This window comes from Borostomias antarcticus, assembly GCF_949987555.1.
Source record: "Borostomias antarcticus genome assembly, contig: scaffold_60, whole genome shotgun sequence".
NCBI lineage: Eukaryota > Metazoa > Chordata > Actinopteri > Stomiiformes > Stomiidae > Borostomias > Borostomias antarcticus.
In genome coordinates, this window is record NW_028175837.1 from 585631 (window position 1) to 607818 (window position 22188).

General features: G+C 43.6%; 1 protein-coding gene and 1 long non-coding RNA gene across 2 annotated transcripts; both read right to left on the reverse strand.

The window, feature by feature from the left end:
• Positions 1-346: 346 nt before the first annotated feature.
• On the reverse strand, positions 347-12624 carry LOC311329131 (endothelial cell-selective adhesion molecule-like; the record flags this gene model as incomplete). The annotated part of the gene is made up of 7 exons (XM_084463010.1): positions 347-764; positions 871-1003; positions 1096-1218; positions 2894-3049; positions 4474-4675; positions 6219-6367; positions 12519-12624. The coding sequence occupies 7 exons, from the start codon at positions 12622-12624 to the stop codon at positions 347-349; spliced, it is 1287 nt and encodes a 428-aa protein (XP_084319136.1).
• A 4659-nt stretch (positions 12625-17283) lies between these two features.
• Positions 17284-19205, reverse strand: LOC311329147. Its single transcript, XR_014631280.1, has 3 exons — positions 19070-19205; positions 17632-17687; positions 17284-17478 (listed from the first exon to the last, which is right to left on the reverse strand). It is a non-coding gene; the product is annotated as an uncharacterized lncRNA (long non-coding RNA).
• Between the last annotated feature and the right edge of the window lie 2983 nt (positions 19206-22188).

Consider the following 22188-nt stretch of genomic DNA (forward strand, 5'->3'; position numbering starts at 1 on the left):
TAATTTACAAATATGGGTCATAGTATGTCAGAATTCAGCGATGACATCCTAAAAACACCTCGATAGTAAGTTGAAAAGAAAATGAAAATCTTTCAAACTGCAACTTAAATCATCGGACAATGTCCAGAATCATCACTAGGCTTTCCTGCAGAAAACACCTCTTATTCAGAGTGCCCTTCTCTCAAAGAAGTTGTTTGTAAGTTCTCAGTACTTGTACAGGAAACTCCCTCCTAAACGACCAGAGGGCTGAAATGCATTCATTGTTGCTGCTGTACTATGCATTCAAATAAGCGTTTAGTGTGGATTTTCCCCTTTTTGACGCTACACCAGCAACCCCGCCTGGCTGTCAGCTGGCACCCATGCCTGTCAGGGTGGAGGAGCTGACGCCTGCAGGAGCAGCGAGCGGGTGTGGCACCTGGGGCTGGGCACCCTTAGTCCTGTTGGATGGAGTGACCCTGGGGCTGCGTGGGGCCTGGGGAGGGACCCCATTAGCACTGGGGGGCCAGGGGTGCTTGTTGGGAGGATTTCCATTGTAGCCCGGGAGGCCCTGCAGTGGGTTGGGCTCCCCGGGCCGAAGCTGATAAGCAGTGAATACTGAGCCTGTGTCAGAGGCAGGTGTGAGAGGGTAGGGGTAGTGAAAACTGGGCTGGTCTCGTGGTCGCGGACTCGTGGCAATGGAGGACAGTGTGCCATTCTTGGAGATGATGTCCGATCCCGTGCCGCTCTTTGCCAAGGACACACGCCTGGGTGCCTGGGCGTCCTCCCTGCATCAAACAGACGGAGAACCAATAAGTAAACAGACAATCTGGATTCAAATGGATTTTGTCCATATACAGTGGACTTGCTATGAATGAAAACAACAAAACTCACTTGATTTCATTGGCTATCTCCTCCTCTGTGTCCCTCCTCCTCCTCCTCAGTATGTAAACGAGGACGAGCAGGATGGCTACCAACCCCACTATCGACCCCAGGGTGGCCGCTGCAATCACTCCAGCATTGGAGGCTGTGGAAGAGGAGGCAGAAATACAGTTCAGTCAGGAGGGCCATGATATTGAGCAGTTTGATTATGTGTGCCGTTTACTGTGTTGTACGTACAGGTGAAGACCTCCAGGTTAATGGAGCAACTGTCTGAGCCGGCAGTGTTGCTGGCTCGGCAAACATACTTCCCTGACATGCCTTTAGTCAGGTTATTCAGCCTCAGAGTGCCTTGTCTCTCATCTGGAAACGAAGCACAGTGTTACACACTCTTTACGATGTAGGCCTACTGCACATACAGCAAGAGTGGTTAAGATTAGTGTGCGAGCTATGTGGGGGCTAGGGGGGGCTCAGCCCCAACAATGTATGAGCCCCCCTGAAAAAGCGATTTGAGAAACTTTTGTCTAAACTTCTCTAAATTAATTTTTACAATATGCAATTTTTGCCAATGCAATACATTTCTATTTTTCAGCATCTTCACCATCATGCATAAAATTAGCTAGCCTATAGGCCTAATGATAGTTTTATTATCATTTAATTATTGTGAATGGAGTGACCCAGTTCTATTAATACATCCATGGCTGTCGTGCACCAACATTTTTTTCTAATGTCGCTGACTCAGTCACAAATTGTCGCTCAAGTGTGATTGGATAGCTAGATAGAAGGCTAGTGCGTTGCCATGGATATGCTTGTTCCACAGCCTTGTTTTAGTTTTGTCTGTCATTTGATGTTTGAAGGAGTAGAGGAACGGCTCTCCGAGCTTGTGAGGAGATATCCCCATCTATACAATAGATAATTATTGTGAAAAAATAAATAAATAAATAATTAAAATGAAAACGAAGCTTGGACCGTAGCTCCCGGATTCCTGAGTCGCCGCAAATGTAGGCTGTGTTTATCGACAAAATAAAGGGTGCGTTTTGCATGTGCACATGCACAATTTTTCGCGCACGCGCTTCACTTAAAGGAGTAGTAAAGGGAAAATGCATGTTTAGCCCTGTTTTAAGGTTACTTATGATCATATACAATGGTTCAGATCAAAACGTTGACAGAACTAGCACTTTTGAGAAAGTCTGATAATTGCTTTACCACTGTTTTGGTCAGTGAGTGTCTTTGCAGCTTTCATGGGGCATCCAGCATAACAAAAGACACAACATAAAAAAATATTCTGTCGGCAGAGAGAAAAATGAGTCTGCAATCTCACCACCAACAAACCACACATTTGTCTTTAACATCTACTTTGAGAGTAGCTCTGTCTGCAGAAATGGGGTATGTTTGCAGAGATAAGACCACCCATGGGGGACTATATCCATGCTAATCTGACCCATGCTGTGTGAATACTGATATGGCAAAATACAGTATAATTAAAGCAGCAATCAGTGATTTTATTTACCGCTTGATGGCAGGAAGAGACTTGTTTACTAACAAAAGGCTAAAACTTATATAATATATATGTTTAAAGTATGGGGCAGAGCAAAGGCACAGGCTGGCTATTGACAACACATGCATAAATGCTGGAATAACTGCAGACGTGGCGACCGGTAGGGATGAGTCATTGAAGAAGGACACTAATCGGACGCTATAGCTTAGTGAAACAATCTGATATCAGGTGGTTTTAATTAGTTTTGACAATGTGAATAAAGTCAATGATTGCAGATTTAAGTATAACAGATATACTACATTAATTTAATTAGGATTGTGGATTGTATTAAACTTGTTTTTTTTTTTTTTACATATCTGCATCTGTCTATGATAGAATAGTTTTAGAAAATAGCATGAAAGATGATCTGTATATACACCACAGTCCAGTACATAAGATGCATTGCTAATGGGGCTACCAATACCAACAGATCAGTAACAGTTCACAAAGAGGTTTCAAGGGATTGTTCCCAATTATTGGTAAAGGGCCACAAACACTTACTCTGAGCAGGAGGGAAGAAGATTTCTGAAATGGGTGCCATCTTCTTCCACTTGTACTGAGGCACAGGTTTGCCAGAGCTGGACTTACAGCTTAGAGTAACGTTCCCATTCAGCACAGAGCTCCCCGTCATGGTGCACACTGGGGGCGATGGTGGGACTGAGATGGAGAGAGAGACAGAGAGAGTGAAAGAAACGTATCAACAGAAAACAAGTAATAATAATAGTACACTTTATTTGCATAAAATAAGATATACTTTAATAATCCCTGTGGGGGAAAATTGTTTTATTTATTTATTTATTTATTTATTTGCATAGCACCTTGAATACAAAAAGTGCTTTACAACAAAGAAATTAGTGATACTGTAGATAGAAGCACACAGCTTAGATAGCTTGTAGTAGGCTACAACCTTTAATTGACCTTCTAAATTTCTGATGAATCCATTTAAATATATAGGATAGGTTTCCCAGAATGGATGATCATATTGTTGGAGTTGAAGATTCTGGCCCCGTGTCCATCTGTTGTGGCTATAGGATATGTCGTAATAGCTACATTTACTATAGAACAAGTCAGTAATGCAGACAGCTTCATTTGGAAAGTGCTTGCCTACATATGTAAATATCATGATTACCAGAGCATGGATTGACTACTGTGCATGTTAACAACATAGCGCATAACATATGTGTATCAGTGCTCAGGAATGCATTTTATTGAAAACTGCATACCGTATGTTTTCTGAGCTGAAAATCAATGCAACAGCAACCTTCTCTCTACCCTGTATAGGGTAATAGGCTACTACCTCAATCAATGCAAGATTGCTGTTTTGAATAACAGTTTCAAAGAGTTACTTTATAACTTTTATTTTCTGTTAAAATGTATGTTATAGTATCAATTAACCTGATTATGTATCTGCCCACAATAGTATTGCCTCATGTAGGCTATTTACTATATCACTACTGTACAGTATGTACACAGATGTGGCCTATACAACTGTGTACATTTGTGCAGCTGTGGAGAAAGGAACGTATACTGTATGTGTATACACCTTCATGTTGGGTATTAAAATCATTTAACACCGGGTTCATCCCACATAATTAAGATTTCCTGGAAAATATGACCAAATACTGCAAATATTAAAGGAACACCCCAACTTTGGGGAAATTAGCTAATTTGCCATCTTCCCCAGAGTCAGATAAGTAGATACATGCTCTTCTCTTCTCTGTGCATGCAGTAGTCAGCATTGAGACCCATTAGAGTCGTTAGCCTAGCTTAGCTGCAATCACTGGAAGTGGCTTGCCACCAGTTAGCCTAGGCTAATGACTCTACAGTAACTGGTCTCAAAGCTTCCTACTGCATTCACAGAGAAGAGAAGGGTATGTATCTACTTATCTGACTCTGGGGAAGATGGAAAATAAGCTAATTTCCCAAAGTTGGCATGTTCCTTTAAGTCAACCATTCTCTCATGCACTATAGATACTTGTTTTATTCAGAAGGAGAACTGTTTGGTAATGATGAAGGGAGGTAATAAAGGCCCTCTTATGTGCTATCGGTTTGATTGACAGTTTGGAGGTTGTCTCTGCTACCTTTGACATTAAGGCGCAGTTCCCCAATGAGACCTGGAGATGAAGGGATGATGACGCTGCAGACGTAGCGGCCTGAGTCCGACTCCTGGGTGTTGTTGATGAAGACTGAGAGGTTGGTCGAGGGCATGGGCACACTGAAGCCTACGCGCTTCCGAAAATCAGAGCTACCATCATGGATAACATTTGGGGTGTAGGAGATGACCTGCACAAAGTAACAGGAGGAGAAACATCTTAGCACTTCTGCATTGTAACCATTTGGTATTTGTGCAAAAAACAACTGTCAACCATAATTTTGGTGTACAGTATTTCTGTCATACTGAGCGAGGTTATTAGACAATAGAACATCATTTTCTCCTAGAATATCTTATACTCATCTAGAAGAAATATATGTCTGGTACAGGAGAAACCAAAATCAAAAACTTTGCACAAACTGTAACCATATACCAGAAGTCCTTCATAAGGGGGCGGGACAGACAGTGTTAGCAATCTGTCCTTCTGTTTTAGACTTCTGCATGTTTTTTTGTACTGGGTTCTTTATGGGGGAAACCCTTGCAAACTCCGCACAGAATGGTCCAAAGACCTTCTTGAGGCAACACTACAAGGTACGTGTGACATTGTGCCGCACGTGAGCGATTTTGGGGTTCAGTGTCTTGCTCAAGGACACTTCCCACACTCCGGAAGCTGGGATCGAAACGGGGACCTTGCGATCCCCAGCCGGCCACTCTACCTCCTGAGCTACGTGCCAACCATTGTGCCAAAAATTTAACCATATAACAGAAGTCCTTCATAAAGATAATCCTGAGGTTTACATGCAGATGGTCGAGTTATAATTTTTTAGGCTGATTTTCTGGTTGAGATAAGCTCACAGGCAACCTACAGAGCATTCATGTAACACATTTGCTGGGTCACCATTATTAGTTTGCATGTCTGTCAATCCATATCTTCCTCTTGATTGTATGTATGGCTGATACTATAGGAACAGTGGTGTTCAGGATAATTTTAATCTAAACAGTTTACCAACACCGATTCAACTTCCCGTCAACTGCCTTTTAGGACATCTCAGCAGCACTATACAGTATATATATACATTTATATCCCATCTCACCTGAATTAATTTGAAGGCTCTTTAATTTTCTTGTAATATGCCAAATGGATGGATATTCGTATTAGGTTGCTCGACAAACTTGCTATTAATGAATAAGTCATGGAACCTTGATTCATAACTGAACATAGAATTGGGAATTGGGGATTCAGGAATTGGGGATGTGTGGTCATTAAGTAATGATCCCTGAATGTTGCAGATGACTTCAGGTTTTTCCAATACTTTCTCTATGTGCACTATTTGTCACACTGTCACAACTAAAGACATTGGATCCCAGGACTCCCTATAAGATATGGGCAATTGTTAAAATTCAATTCAATAAATCTTAATTGTCCCCGGAGGGCAATTCTGGTGCAGGTTAAAATCATGAAAACAATAAACACATTGAAACATGTAACACTAAAACACAAACAACAAGTAAAGCAATCAACATGTTAACAAAGACCATTTGAAAAAAAAGTAGTAGTAGTATTCCCAAGTCTAACAATAAAAGTCTAGATGGACTTTAATTCATGGTTAATAGCAGTAATTGCCTTAGGAATGTCTCTAGAGCTCCTGACATTCCTAGTGAATTGAATAAATAAGCATGAATGGATCAGACAAAACAGTAGAGCTGGGTATCTGAAACCACTAACACACTCACCTGCTTGGGCTCGTTGGCCATGAAGCTCCACATGACGGTGTTCTTGCTGATGTCGGAGTTGTAGGCGCTGTACCAGGCCTGCAGCACCACCATCTGGCCCTTAACCACCTCCATCTCTCGTCTGACGATCACCACCCCCTGGGCATCACCTGGCAAATCACCAAAACACCCACACTGTCAACTCTGTTCTGTTCTCCCAACCCACAGACCATGACTGGTGAAAGATATGTTTCACATATGACCAATGTCAAAGTCCAAGAAAGTAAGACTTAGGGTCAAGAGCAAAAAGCGAAATCTTGACATCTGCATCAGCCTCCCTTATCCCACTCCACTGGTATTCATTTAACATGCAAGTATCATAATCCAACACATGTGCAGTTGTTAATCCGACAAAGGCTAGTAGCCACGGAAAGAAAACATGCAATTGCCAGAAGACAAGCGCGAGGGAAGCCTGGATAGGGCATTATCAAAAAAGATATCATAAGCAGAATAAATGGCATGTGCCTTGATTAATGTTGGATAAACCTGCTACTCGCCGGCGCAGCTGTGAGACTTTATGTAATCTGGGCAACACTGAACCTTTCCCTCCTACACTCTTCCTCTCAGCCCAAACATAGACTCATCATCAGTCATATTTCTATCTGGAATCTGGTTCTAAACTATAAAGCTCCCATCCCTTATTCCCCTGCAAACACTTACAAGAATTATTAACTATTACCTATGGGACTGTAGATTGTAAATGCCATTGATGCTAGTCATTTCCTTACTGTACTTTAATCATTATTCTACTCTGTACCTCTCTGTACGTTGTCATTACTTTTGTATTTTTCACACTCTGCTACTGTATAAATTGAATATGTTGTCATTGTTGTCTGCAGTCACGGTTCTTGTATTTTTCTGTACTCTGCTACTGTATTAGTGTATATGTTGTAAGCACGGCACATCTGTAAAAGAGAGCTGGTCTCAGTATGTTCTTCCCTGTCTAAATTAAGGCTTCAATCTATCTATATGAAACTGCTTTATTTTTGTTCTTGTTTGATGACTTGGAATCTTCACAGTCAAAACGAGTAGTATAGCACAACCTACTGCACAGTCATTAACCACTCATAAAAAAAATAAAAAAATAAAAATCAAACATGCATGACTAATAAAGAGATAAGACAAGAGTATCCAGGGAAAATGCATACACTCATCTCAAGCAAATTAATTTGTTGGATTATCCCAGAAATACCTTAACTTATCTCAAGCATTTCAATTGATTAGACAAATCGAAAACTGAAGGGCTGACTCAATTGGATGCCATTTAATGATAGATCATTCACATCCCTACTTGGACTTTAACACAAAAAGGCATCTTTTTGCAAGAATCTGCCAATTACAGTAAGAACGAACAGAAAAATTTATGGCAAGAAACAAAGAACAGCATACTGTATATGAGACAAACATAACAGCCATAAATCCTTCAATGGCAGTTAGTGACAAAAACAAAGGTCAAGGGGTGGATGTACTCAGACAGGCGTGACAGAGAGAGAGAGAGAGAGAGAGAGACAGAGAGAGAGAGAGAGGCAGGGGAGGAGTGGAAGAAATGCAAATGTAAGAATAGAAAGGTCGGTGGTCAGCAAAGGCATTAGGTTCAGGTAAACTCACAGGGTGGCCAGTCACCTGAGCTGGTCAGCTGAAGGTGGATCAACTGATCCCAGCAGCTAGTGTTCTCTGGATCCGCCAGCTTGGAGCTTCACTCCACACAGATGTTCACTCAGAAAAGCCCCGGTCTGGGCAAATATACACTCAGCAAACAGGCTCTCAATCCCTGAATCTAACACTAAAACACTCTCGCTGTAGGGGGAGGGTCTTAACCCCCAGTCCACACACTCAAATACACACACAAACACACACTACCAGAGAGCCAGACTGTTCACTGGGACTGTTCCACAGCTGCAGTGCAGGCAGAGAGAGAGAGAAGGAGAACAGCTGGGAATCTGTTAGGTCCTTGCATCTTGTTTTGGGCTTAAATCTGCGGTGACTATCTGATTCTGATTGCTCAAGGCATTCATGTGACTGCTATGGTGCCTCGTTTAATTTTGTTTGTGAAAATTTGGTCAGTCCTACTGACTAATCCTTAAACTAGAAATGCTGTTTGGAGAGCACAGACCTCCGCCCCTCAATGCATTTAGCGGCTCTGTGCGTGCGAACAGGACTTGTTTGGTACTGCTACATTTGTTAGGTTGAGAGCTTTATGCCAGTCCAAACCCTGTGTCACTGTGACCATCCCATGTCGAGATATGGCCGTTTCAACCTCCCCCCCCACCCCCCATTGACAATGAATGGGGGGAATTTTTTGAGTTTAAGTGTAAAAAATGAATGGGGCTGAATGGCCGGCCATGTTAGGGCGGCTCGTGGCCCTGCGATTCGGATCCACTCCAATATTTAATGGGCTGTAAGTTGGCCCATGCTACACCCCTCCACAGAGTTTCATTAAAACTGGTCTGGTAGTTTTGGAGTAATTGTGCTAATGGGTAGACGGACGGACAAACCAACACAGGCCATCGGAAACATTACCTCTCGCCCTGCACCCAACCTTTATGAAAAACCAAAACAGCCTTCAATCAGAGATGACCCATGTGTTATTACATCAAATACAGTAGAGCAGATAAAATAATAAAATCTGACATGGTTCCAGTGATTTGAGTTTGTCCCACAAATCCTGTTGTGAGTGCTTATCATGATGAAAACCTAGCTTTGATGCTGCTGCTGCAGAGGATGCACCAGGAAAGGGGAGGGGGGTTATATTCGTTGATTTACAGTGTTTAGTGAAACTTGGAGAATTCAAATTCTCTTCTATTTTTGTTCTCTTCTTTTTGTTTTCAAAAGAAAAAAACTCCAACATGAATGAAGCGCACCTACTGTAAAGTGCTGACTACAGGAATAATATCCCTTGTAACAATCGTTGTTTTGCGAAAGGTTATTATAAAAATAAAATAAAAAGACAGAAAAGATAATGGTTTTCCTAGGGGGGGGTGGAACTGACTACCCAGGGCCCCAGTAGGGAGAAGGCCCTTGAAAATCATGGTATTTGTTAGTATAGGATTGACAGGGCTGTGTAAAGGGCCCAGAATGTTGTGGAACGCCCCTGAGTATACTACAATATATTTTGCTAATATCATAGTGTACAGTATGTGCCTCTGGGGGACATGTGATATGGTAAATATTTTGATATGAATCATAATACAGTGATTGCTGTAGAATGGTGATGCATGGAGGCAAGTTATCTTGAATGATAGATTCCATGTTAATGCAGGATAGTACTGTGCAGTCTTGTAACTATTCCTGTGGTTACATTTTGCCAGGTTTATCCTCAGATCTGTGTCATTCAATTGTTTATCAAACGAAGGAAAATCTTCCCTAATCCCTGGCTGTCTCCATCTGGGGCCTGTTGGACTGCAGACAGAGACAGAGACACTGGAAGGTGTGGATGTGGGTCTAAATCCAAAGTCAGCTAAACCCATGAAAAAAAGGAAAAAAACAAAACACAATCTACTGTTGACTGTATTATTATTTCAAGAACTGTCATGCTCTAGACTGCAGTCAATATGGGCATTTTCTTTTATTGTAAATGATTCATTCAGACCTGAACTGTGCCTGGTGCTAGTGACTTTACTGTTGCAAAGTCCGTGGGACAGCCATTAGGGCGGTGGGATGCACGTTCTGAAAATGATCTCAGTCAAGCAAGCACTGCCATGCATGCTGAGCTCAATTAGGCATCAAAACATGTGATGTTGTTGTGTGGTTCAGCAAACAATAGGGGGCAGCAGATCTTTATCAGAAAATAACTGACCATCCCACAGCACAACACTGCCTTTCCAAAGAAATTGAACAATTAAGCAATATGGGAGGTGATATGTTGACTTAAGCAACCTGATATTTCAGATAAAAACTGTTTCATCACATTATGAATAAGATTAAACATTTCTTGCAAGACAAACTGATTCAGTTTCGTTCAGCTGAACCACACAGGATTACTCCTAGTCCATGGCCCTCAGGAAGGTGACAACCCAGTTCCCATGAACCAGTACCACACTATCTCTCTTTTCACTCTAGTCCTAATCATGAGGGTCCCGAGATATTGCTGAGGCTAAGGCACCACCCCTCTCTTTTGTACCTCTGTCCCAGTGACAGCTGGGCATGAGGTAATGTTTTCGGTGGTGTGTGTACGTCCGTTTCTTGATTTATTTGTTAGCAGCATTACACAAAAACTACCAGTGAAACTCGGTGTTGGGTCAACTTTGACTTTATATAACGAAGCAGCCATCTCGGAAGAAATACAGAGAAATCAACAGCGGCATATTTTGAAAAATGAAGCAGGCCAAGCAAAGCATTGTGTGGGACCACCACAAGAAAGGACAAGAAGCCACTTGCAAATATTGTGATGCCATGTACACGTACAACAGGACGACAACAGCAACGCTCTATCATTTGAAGAATGTTCACTCCGATAAGCTGGCTCTCCTCCTCGTCTCACCTGCAGCAAACCCACCATCGGCTCAGTGTTTGTGAGGAGCTGTGACGTGCAGAAGGCAGAAAAAATCTGTTCGTAATAAAGTGTCAATTAAGAAAAAGAAACACATTTGGTATTGTTTGGAAATGTGGGTATTTTAATTACAATTAATCGATTGATTGATCGTTAACATTACCAATGATCGATTCAGGAACGTGCCCTAGTGTAGGCCTATAAATACACTGAAGGATACAGAATCAAACATTGTGGTCTAGTAGACTATAGTTGGTTTAATATCCTACCTGTGGCAGCTCCTTGAATTCTGAAATCATGCCCTTATAACTCCAAATGATTCCAGCGCTTCTCACAGTTATCGGTGTACATTATTTATTTGCATGCATATTCCTATGCTTTTTGTTTGGTTATGGAAGTTATCCCAACTCTAAATGTCCCATCCTTTCACTCACAAATTGGGCAAACAGCTGTTCTTGCATCCAGTTTGGATTTATTTTCGCATATTTATAGGGAAATATCATCCAGGCTATTTTATGCTAATTCGAAGCCTTCGCTCGTCGTGAGCGAACCGGAACTTGCATTATCCACTTTACAGTTTCGCGCCCCCATTGGTTTTGAATGGGAGGATTATCGTGCATCGATTGTGCTAGTTGACAAGCACTGTAAAGCCTTCTATAAGAACAAGTGACACCAGTGCTAGAATATGGCATCAGATTTATGTCAAAGGTCTCGAGCGTGTAAAACATGCTCACAAACAAATTATTACATTCAAAGCGACCAATCATAAGATGGCCAGTGCCTCCCATGGGTTTCTTCCAAATTGTCAAAACTGACTCGAAAGAGCAGAAATCAACTGCGAGAGAGTCAAACTGATTCACGTGACCAGAGCCAACTTAACTACAAGCAGGGCTGAACTGTGAGCACGCAGAACTGAACTGCGAACGAGCAGAAGGTGCTTGCCAAGTAGTTTCGGGATCTCTACCTTCCGAACATTTTCCATGTTGAAATAGTCGCTAGAATGGCAGCGAGAATGGCCAGTAACAAGACTATGCCTACTGCTTTGGATTGGTTCAAACCTGAACAAAGCTACTCCCTAAAGACTTTGGATTTTTACTGTCCTGGATTGGGTCTGCAATGCTGTTTTTTTTACTCTCTTGTATTGGTTCTGCAATGCAGGTTTTTTAAAACTCAAATTGTTTCCACCCACTTTAAGCGACGAAATCTGAATGAAGGTCCTCAGTCTCTAGTTGAATTAAGCATTTAGAGACTGCCTCGTGAGTCTACTCACCAAGTCAAATCAAATCAAACTTTATTTGTATAGCGCATTTCATACACAGAGGCAACACAATGCGCTAAGCAGAAACTCTCTGTCGTGTGGTGGCTCCAAACACTCGCAGCTGCCTGACATTGGCCGGGTTTCCCGAACGCGTTAAGAACCACTTAACTCCAAAGTACTTCTTAGTATCCTCTTTGTTTTGGCATAGCAGACATGCAGGCAAACATTTCTAATACAAATTTTAAAAATGACATTTTTGACTTAATCTATTTTTGAGTAGAACTTGAATTCTACAGGCCTCTTAGTGTGCAGGATGCTAGGAATTAACTGTGCGTGTGATGGAAGAATTCACTGCACATGTGATTGAGGAATGCAAAGAGTTGAAATTCAACTGAATTTGTATTAATTCAGGTTGTTTAAAGATCATGCTGCAAGATCTAGAATTGCATTTTATGTTTTTTTCTCAACTACAATTAAGTTCCCTGTTATGCACTGTGTTATGTGTTAAGTTTACATGACAAAGTCAATACAATTCGCGTGAACTGGGCGGTGGGCAGCACGGGCGGCGCAAATCGCCGAACTCGGCGGCGCAGCGGCCAGGATTCGCCGCACGGTGACATTCGTAAAAGTTCAATTTTTTTTTACTTTCTGTGGCGGATTCGCGCTGATCCCGCGGCGAGATTGGGCGAACTGGGCGGCTCGAATTTTCTCGCCTGGTGTGAACACAGCATTATAGGGGTCCGCGGTGGTGTAGCAGTCAAATGCATCATGTTCTGGTGCAGCTGTCCACCAGGGGCCGGGAGTCTTGCCAGATCCGAGTATGGCCGGATCCCAGAGGGAGTGTCCTATTGGGCTGCCACTCCCCGAGGGTGATTAATTTAATCTCATCTTGAGGGTTCGTCGCACCGCAACCCTTTCTGGTGTCGGAATTATGGTTGCGAGCGGAGATACTGTAGTCAAGTAGTTGTCTCTCCCCTTCGTTTGCTGACCTGACGAACTGTGTGACGAATCCTAAACAGTTAGTAGGGGGTAATTGTGCTGTGTTCCATTGCACGTTGGAGGTCAGTAGTTCCGCGTCACTGCCGCAGTAGTTCCGGCCTCCAATCTAAATCCGTTCTATTGCATCTGCTCGGGAAAACATGGACACCCACAGCAAACTCATGTTTGCGTTTTAAGTATTTGAACAGCTAAAACATCACCAACAATCTTATTTGAGTAATCACACTGCCGTGAACAGCGGTTGTTACAAAAGCTACAAAGTCGTTCGAAAACACAAAGCATGGCAAGATAAAGTAAAAATTGATGAAAATAAAAAATTCATTGTGCTACTGACGTCAGGTGTGTTTATCGGACCTGGTGGATGTCACCCGAGTTCCCGACTTGGAAATCCGACTTAAGTGACCGTTCTATTGCACTTTTCCTGTCGGAGGTCGGATCTTTCCGAGTCCCGAGTAGGCCTACAATAGAACGCAGCATTGGACAGTAGATCAGGGTCAATTGGCTACCAAATTGGGTGAACAATCTTTTAATAAAGGGTTGTTGAAAAAAATGTGTTATAAGCTACAAAAAAGGTAAACATTTCCAAAATTCCCAAGCATAACTTCCCACGGAAACGTTCACCCCTTTGCAACCCTACTCTCCATAGATCAGCTCCATAAGGATCCGCATGGGCCCTAACAGTTTGGCTAATCAGTGTTCTATAGGAGGAGGAACAACTGGCAGCTTAGGTGTGACGGCAGCGTGTGATGGATGGTGATAGACGTTCTATTAATACATCCATGTGATAGACAGATAGTTCATCCAGTCACCTGCCTGTATTTTTTAAGTGCCTACCGTTTTTCAAACAGTTTCCTACGGAGCTTTTCCAGAAGGTTAACCTGTGTGAAACGAACCACCTGGCGCGTCAGTTACCTATTGCATTCCATTTTTGTAACAATTAGGCTACGATAGCAATACATCGTCCTGCCATCCCGTCGCAGTGTTTCTTGGTTTTCCCGTACAGCCCAGAAGTGTTGTCCGTCTGCAGTCTACCGTCTCGTGTATTTGCAACGGTCTGTTGCCAATCGTCCCCAGTCTCCCCCTAGTCCTTCAAGTCAGGCATATCAAATACTGTACATGCAATTGTAAGCTACATTATGCACAATACAATACCCCTTCAGACAATGTATTAGCCTACTGCAGCCTAGTTAATATTCCAGAATAAATAATTCTACACTGTTTTCTAGATAGGCTACGTAAAACTTGGACTAGGCTACATGTGCCAAACAATTGACCAACCAAAAGCCTCTGAAGACGTTATTTGAACCGAGAGAGAAAAGGCGAGTAGCAGTGCGTGAAATGCTTAGTTTACCTTGAATAATCCACACCAATGTCAGCCAGGCGCGAACTCTCCCTGATGCCTCCATCTCCCAACATCAACCTCCAGTTCCTGGTCCAAGCCACACAAGTGCCTTCACATTCAAAACTTCTCCGCAAGGTGCACTGAAACGTTTTCCTTTGAGAGTTGGTGCAAGCTTCTTCTTCGACTATAAAACACAGAAAGCTGCAAAACTTAGTGAGTGCAAAAAAGGGAAAGGTTATGAATAATTTCCCTCTTCACGTCTGGCGCGCAAACAATAGATGACATTGCAGAGCACGGGCGCGGGTGCTTTTCCACGAAACACGGTCGAAGACAAGACCATTACGAAAGGTTAAGGCAGTATTTCCCTCGAATTCAGTGTGCCGCCATGCCCTGCAGCTTTGTCCCAGTGGGCTCGCTCTCTTTCTCCTGCATGGTCAAAATGTGGTCAGAACCGTTAAACCTTCTATCTGCCACCTGCGCACGCTGGGTACGCCCCCTCAGCCTTCTCCGCACAGGTGCTTGCCTATACCCTACGCCCGGCTCACACGCTTGCGTTTGATGCGTCAACATTGACGGATGGCGGAAGGCGTTTCTGCCGCACGCAACAACAACCAATCACATTGTCCAAAACTGCGCTCGAAACAACAGCCAGTATATTCTCCGAACCTGCTAGCGCGCGCTATTTTGAAAACCCACCCGGCTTTTCGTTTAGTGCTGTCATGGATGCTAATCTGGTCGAACGTGTGGCGATCGTCTATGCATTGTGGTTGAGGCGACGTGAACGTGGTGTCCGCAGGTATTGGGTACATCCTATCCTCCAAACCCGCCGGCAACGGGGAGAGTTCCATGGACTTGTCCAGGAACTCCGTTTGGATGGTGACCGGTTTGAGAAGTACTTCAGGATGAAGCGGACCATGAGCGGGACACCTTTGGCGAGTTGCTCGGTAAAGTCGGTCCCCTCATCACAAAGGCAGACACGGGGATGAGGTTGTCCATCGGACCTGCCGAGCGACTCGCTATCTGCCTACGGTAAGATTTGATTTTGTTTACTGTGATTAGCCTAGAGGTGTGTGTGTGTGTGTAGGCCTAATAAAATACCAGTCTCATCTAATGTTGCAAATGGATAATTTATCTACAGCTTGTATGTTTGCTTAAGAGTTTCAGTAAAATGCAGTAACCTAATCTTATGATAGGCCACTGCCACTACAAATAGTACAGGTTATACAGTTAATCACTTTGCACTTTTTTTAACTGTATATTTGTATATTTTCTTTAGGTATCTGGCCACCGGTGACTCCTTCAAGACCATTGCCTTCAGCTACCGGCTTGGTCATTCCACTGTGTGTGGCATCGTCAGGGAGGTTGCGAGTGCCATCTGGACTGCCCTGGTGGAGGAGACCATGCCAGTTCTCAAGATGGACGACTGGAGGGCCATCGCTGTGCAGTTCCAGGAGCGTTGGAACTTTCCCAACTGCATCGGGGCCATCGACGGGAAGCATGTGGTCCTGAAAGCTCCAGGCAACTCCGGGTCACTGTACCACAATTATAAGTCCACCTTCTCCCTTGTACTCCTGGCTGTGGTAGATGCCAACTACCTGTTCAGGGTCGTGGATGTTGGGGGCTACGGCAGGACCAGTGACAGCGGGAGCCTGCGGAACTCGGCGTTCGGAGAGGCCCTCAGAGATGGAACCCTGGCCATTCCACCTGACACCTCCATCCCAGGAGCAGAGCAGCGAGGCCCACTCCCCTACGTGTTTGTAGGGGATGAGGCCTTCCCCCTCGGACCTCACCTGCTGCGTCCATTCCCTGGACACCATCTGACACCTGAGAGGAGGGTGTTCAACTACCGACTGAGCCGGGCCAGGTTGGTAGTTGAGTGTGCCTTTGGTCAGCTCTCCTCTCGGTGGAGGATGTACCACCGTGTCATCGGCACCAGTCCAGAGGTAGCTGGGGAGTGTGTGAAGGCTACATGTGTGCTCCACAACTTCCTCCGGATGAAGGCACTAGAGACGATGCCAGCCACACATGGACCTGCAGCTGAGTCCAGCACCACCGAGGGTTGTCTGCATGATGCGCCGAGGATGGGCTCCAACAACGCCTCACGTAGGGCCATCCAGGTGAGGGAGACCTACTGCTCCTACATGAACCAGGAGGGTGCGGTACCGTGGCAGTGGAACGTCGTGTAGCGTGCACACACCAAAGGCTCTTGTCAGAGCCACACAAAAGCTCTTTTAAGAGCTACCTTGCCTCCTAAAATCCAACCCCACGTCCACGCCGTAGGAGGTGGCAACAGGACATAATGTTCTGGCAGACGGGGCTCTGGTGCAACTTGACGAATAAAGTTAATACAACGTAATATTGTGGTTGTCGTTTTATGGTTGTGTAAACATTGTCATTGAAATCCCTACAGTAACAAAGCAGATTCTGTATATACAAGGTGTTTCTCTTAGAAAAAGCATGCATCTTCCAAATGTCATTTAAAAAAAGCACCATCACTAACATAACATTCCTGTTTAATGTGTTTTAATCTTACACTTTTCCCTTTTAGCTGTTTTCTGCAGGTTTTCACAGAAGCACTAATAACAATGACTGTACATTCCAGTTACCTATTAATAGACAAGTGTTTGGTATCTTGAATTGTTGGACAAACCTTTTAATACTACATACAATTAAGGCACAGTTAGACCATGAGTTAATTTTAGAAACCTTTATTTACATTTAAATGATAAATTATATTGAAATATAAAATTATTTAATAAAATAAAAATAATATAGAAATAATTCAATAAAAAGCAACCCAACTCAAATGATAAAAAAAAATAAAAAATAACTCGCACACACACATACACACAGGTCTGAGATTCTAAATCCACCAGCTAGTGTTTAATTTTCAGCCTCTTCAGCCTCAAACACTAGCTGGTGGATTTTGAATCTCAGCCTCGCCCTCTTCGCAGCTGGGATTCTTTTAATGGCTGGCAAAAGGCTCCTCAAGAAAAGGTCATCCTCATCCACATCCGGTTGTGGTGGTGGAGGTGGTGGTGGAGGTGCTGCTGGCACCCGTTTGGCCTGCTGGAGGGTCTCCATGAGTATTTTTTCAAATGGAGAGAGGCTGTCCTTTGCCCTCTTCCGACATCTGTCAAGAATGAAGATTGTTACTAAATTTGTCTTGAGCATAGAGGATATAATGTATACATTTATAGTACATAAACAGACATGCAATGCATAATACAAACGGGTACAGACATGTAGCAAGACATCCAAGTAATAACTTAATGAGAACATCTACCTGGAGTCATGGGCCTCGCTTCTCCCCTCCTCCATCTGGCTTGGTCGACCTGCATGCTGAAATAATAATAACTATTAAGGAGCTGTGTATTGAGTCTAAATGTGTCCCTTAAACTTTATGGGTCAAGACAGTTGTCCAAAGCCTGCACTATCCTGTCCAAACGTTTATCTTTAGTCTTTTACTATAATGGATAGTCTAATAATTACTCAATTCAATTCAACCAGCTTTATTGGCGGGACATGCAATATTAGTAAACATTCTCAAAAGCATATTGTAACATAAGGTACTAGCTCCTCCTTGAAAAGACTGGTTTCATTACTAGTCTGTCATGTGGCTGATCTGGCTCTCTACCTCCTCTGGCCGCTGTGAAAAATCCCTCTCTGGCTCTTCCTCCACCTGCATGTTACTAGGGCCTGGGGTGGGGGGCTGAAGATGAGGGGGGGCTGGGGTGGGGGTCTGAAGATGAGGGGGGGCTGGGGTGGGGGGCTGAAGATGAGGGGGGGCTGGGGTGGGGGTCTGAAGATGAGGGGGGGCTGGGGTGGGGGGGTGAAGATGAGGGGGGGCTGGGGTGGGGGGCTGAAGATGAGGGGGGCCTGGGGTGGGGGTCTGAAGATGAGGGGGGCCTGGGGTGGGGGGCTGAAGATGAGGGGGGGCTGGGGTGGGGGGCTGAAGATGAGGGGGGCCTGGGGTGGGGGGCTGAAGATGAGGGGGGCCTGGGGTGGGGGGCTGAAGATGAGGGGGGGCTGGGGTGGGGGGCTGAAGATGAGGGGGGGCTGGGGTGGGGGGGTGAAGATGAGGGGGGGCTGGGGTGGGGGGCTGAAGATGAGGGGGGGCTGGGGTGGGGGGGTGAAGAGCAGGGGGGGCTGGGGTGGTGGGCCTAGGAGCGGGGCAGGGAGCAGTGCGCCTGGGGATGTTGCTGGTGGTCTTGCGGTCAGCAACAAAAGGGGTCAGAAACCGCAAGACTGCCATGTAGCTCCACTGCGGGGTCTGCACTGCTCCTGCCCCACTCCTTTTTCCTTCCTTCTCTGCATTGAGCTCTTTTTTGAATTTGTCCCTCAGGCTCCTCCACCTTGCCTTGCACACTTCCTCTATTGAAATGCAAAATGTGTGTGAGCGAGATAGATAGATAAATAGTAAAGTACTTTATTCCCAAAGGAAATTATTTCACAAGGTTGCTCCAGCATACAGTAACCATACAAATAAGCAGTGCCTAAGAATAACAGTACAAAAGAAGATGGTAATAAAACTGTAACTACATAACATTTATGGCTATGTTCTTGATATATATGGTGAGCCAGGCTACTTTTCGTATTAATGCAAGTTATTGAATGCTAGCGAGCAAAATGGGACATAGCTAGCATGGCTAGCGAGCTGTTAGCTACTATCACTGCAATGTTAGTAGCCTACTAAATAAACTCCCGACGAGACAAATACATACCAGATTCACCAACAGCCTCTGCGACCTCTCTCCAGGCCTTCTCCTTCAGATTTTTGTCCCGGTAAACGAACAGAGATTGGTCATATATGGCCGGGTGATTGCATACGGCGATTATTAGTTTGTCCTCCATCTTGGTATCGAAAAATGTGAAAATCCCGCCTTGCGATGACGTCTTTCTCCGTCAAGACATCTGATTGGTCGGAAGCTCCGGCAACGCATCTGAAAGTTGAAAATGTTTTAACTTTCGACGCTAGCAACGCAGGCAACGCAACGCACCGGGACAACAACGGAACCAGAATGCCATTCGGCTGCGGCCATTGAAAGTGAATGGCATCCGTCAAAGTTGACGCATCAAACGCAAGCGTGTGAGCCCCCAAAAGACTTATTTCATTGCTTTCGTATAGGATCCACAATACAAACAGGCTACATTGACACGAAAAGTTGGATGCAATGTCTTTATATGCATGACTACTAATGAAGACAACTTTATGGAATCATCTGAAGTGGATAAAGTGACAGTATATCCACATTATTTCAGCCTTAGAGTAACATCCCATGATGTATTTCATGAAGGTCATAATATTAAGTGTGCTTACTCAATTAATACTCATTACCTGAAATATTATGAACTCCACTTTAAAAGTCTGTGAACAAAGAACACTTGCGATGTAAAACTCCCCAAGATAGGCCTACGCATTAGTAGAAAGTTGTAAGAGAGGACAGGAGCTAGGCTTTTAAGTTGTAATGTAAGTCTGATGTCCCGCTGGCTCAACTCATAAATGGCTTGTCAAGTGAAATATTTAGCAGTGGCCCCTATGTTGTTTGAGTAGTGGGTACTAATAAATGTATTACATGATATACAATTCAGCATTTTTCTGACTGATCTGCCCCACCTTGACTTTAGTTGAGTTTAGACACAACAGCCATGATTGCCATAAACCTCATCCCCAATACATCGTCATATAGCAGGTGTGTATACCAGGTTAGGCAGAGACACTTAATAATTGACTGACAGCCCTCTTCATCTTTCATGGGTTAATATTTTGGGTTGTGCATCTCCCATTTAAAAACATGGTCAGCCAGTTTGGGAGACTTACTGTAGCTAAAGATATTCAGTTCAAAATGTTGTCTAAGCCATAGTGTGAGTAATGTTTCATTAATGAATCTCTCTTCTTTCTTCTCCATTTCCCTCCTTTCAACAGACAGAGAGGGGTCCAGCTGGGAGACATGGGAACAGAGTCTTGCGATTCCAGACAATCAAAGATCTCCAACCTACCAATCGTCTCGGGATCCTAAAGATTTTGGATTGGTTCTGCGATGCAGGCTCAGACAAAGATCCCCTAAATGCATAAACACATCTCAGACTCCCCCCACTCTCTCATACTAACATAATCTAGTGAACGTGATGCTGATGGTGCATGTGAATTATTGATTGCTGATGTTGGGTATGGAGAGTGGCAGTAATCTCAAACTGCACAGTGGACACTTTCCCAGCCTTAGCCCCTAGATATTTTAGTGCTGTAGAGTTGGGTCATGGTCATCATGTGTTTGTGTCTGTAACTGGGGTGGTCATTAATTAATCAATTCATTCATTCACTCTCATCAAGTAGGCTACATCAGCATGTCAGCACTGTTCATTATCTATAAAGTAGGCTGCTAAATTTTGTGGATCTGTAAAATCCATATGTAGCTCAGTTTATTTGCTACAGTACTTGGAAATAATGAATGAATGTCATGTAGGCCAAGAAGAGAAAACGCACACCTTGGTTGTCGTGGTGCTGAATCAAAGGGCATAATAATGTAGAATTGAGAGATTAGCCCTGACGAAGGCAGTTTGCTGCTGACACATTGGCAAATAAATATTATTGCATTGGAGTATGCAACCTTTTCTCTCAATTCTATGATATCCCTAAATAGTTTGGATTCTTTTCATTTTGGACATCCACTGACTTTCTGAAGGTCTTTGCAAGAAGCCCTTATCTCAATGCCATGCCAGGTGGAAATGTGGCTTGGCCTTGACCGCCCACTCCTTGATAGCAAGTCTGGCCTTGCTGGCCTTAATAACACATTGTTCCCATTTTAAACAAGCTCACAGTGGCTTAATAAATAAATGGGAAAGTTATGAATGGATATTTAGCCTACACCAATCAAAAATCCTGTTTAAAATCTACCAACTTGTTTTGCAATTGGTTTTATACAATTTATGATTGCTTTGTGCCATCTAGCGGTCAATATATTGTATCAAGCATTGATTTACCTACAAGATGCACGATTATTGCAGTGAACAGTGTAAAGGGATGAAAGCATGTCTCTTCTTTTTACCAGACAATTTTGTTTTATAATCTAATCTGTTTAAACTATATTTTCTTTCTGTGCATTTGATTGCACGTGATTGCATTTGCTGTTTTGTTACTTGACTTAATATGTTATATATCCATCCATTCCACAACATTGTTCCAAATGGTATACACTATTAAGTTTCTCCTCCACTCACCATTATTCTGGTATTAGTGGAGAATCATGAAAATTTTGCTTTGTTGGATGAATAGATCATTTTTGTATGCAATGAACCTGAGGAGACTTCTCTCTAATGTAAACAACATGTGGATATCCCCTAAACTTGCATCACGCATCATCTCCTTGTTTGACCTCTGCTTTAGATTTTTTTTGAACAGCACAAGTGATCATATACATGCAACAGAGACCAACGCACTGTTGACTTTTATAGGCTTGTTTGGATGGCAACCCTAAATCTAATCTTAAATCAATAAGGAATAGCCAAGGGGCATTCCTCATTGAGCTGTCTTTTAATTGTCCCTCTTGGCTTGAAAGAAACAACACAAAGGAATATAACAGAGTACTTGTTCCTTCCTCAGCTGTAAATGCCCACCTCATCATGGCAACAAAGAGAGGGGGACAGATACCATAATTCAGTCTGTGATCACAGCCTCATCCATCTAGCTGTAGATCTCTCTTTCTTTATGCTGCTCCAGTAATAGACCTCCACACATGGCCAGCTGGCCTATGAACATGGAGTTGATGGGAGACCCAAGCCAACAATCCCTCCTCCTAGCCACACGTATACTGTTCAGGTAGTTTTATAGTCCATCGCCTGACAT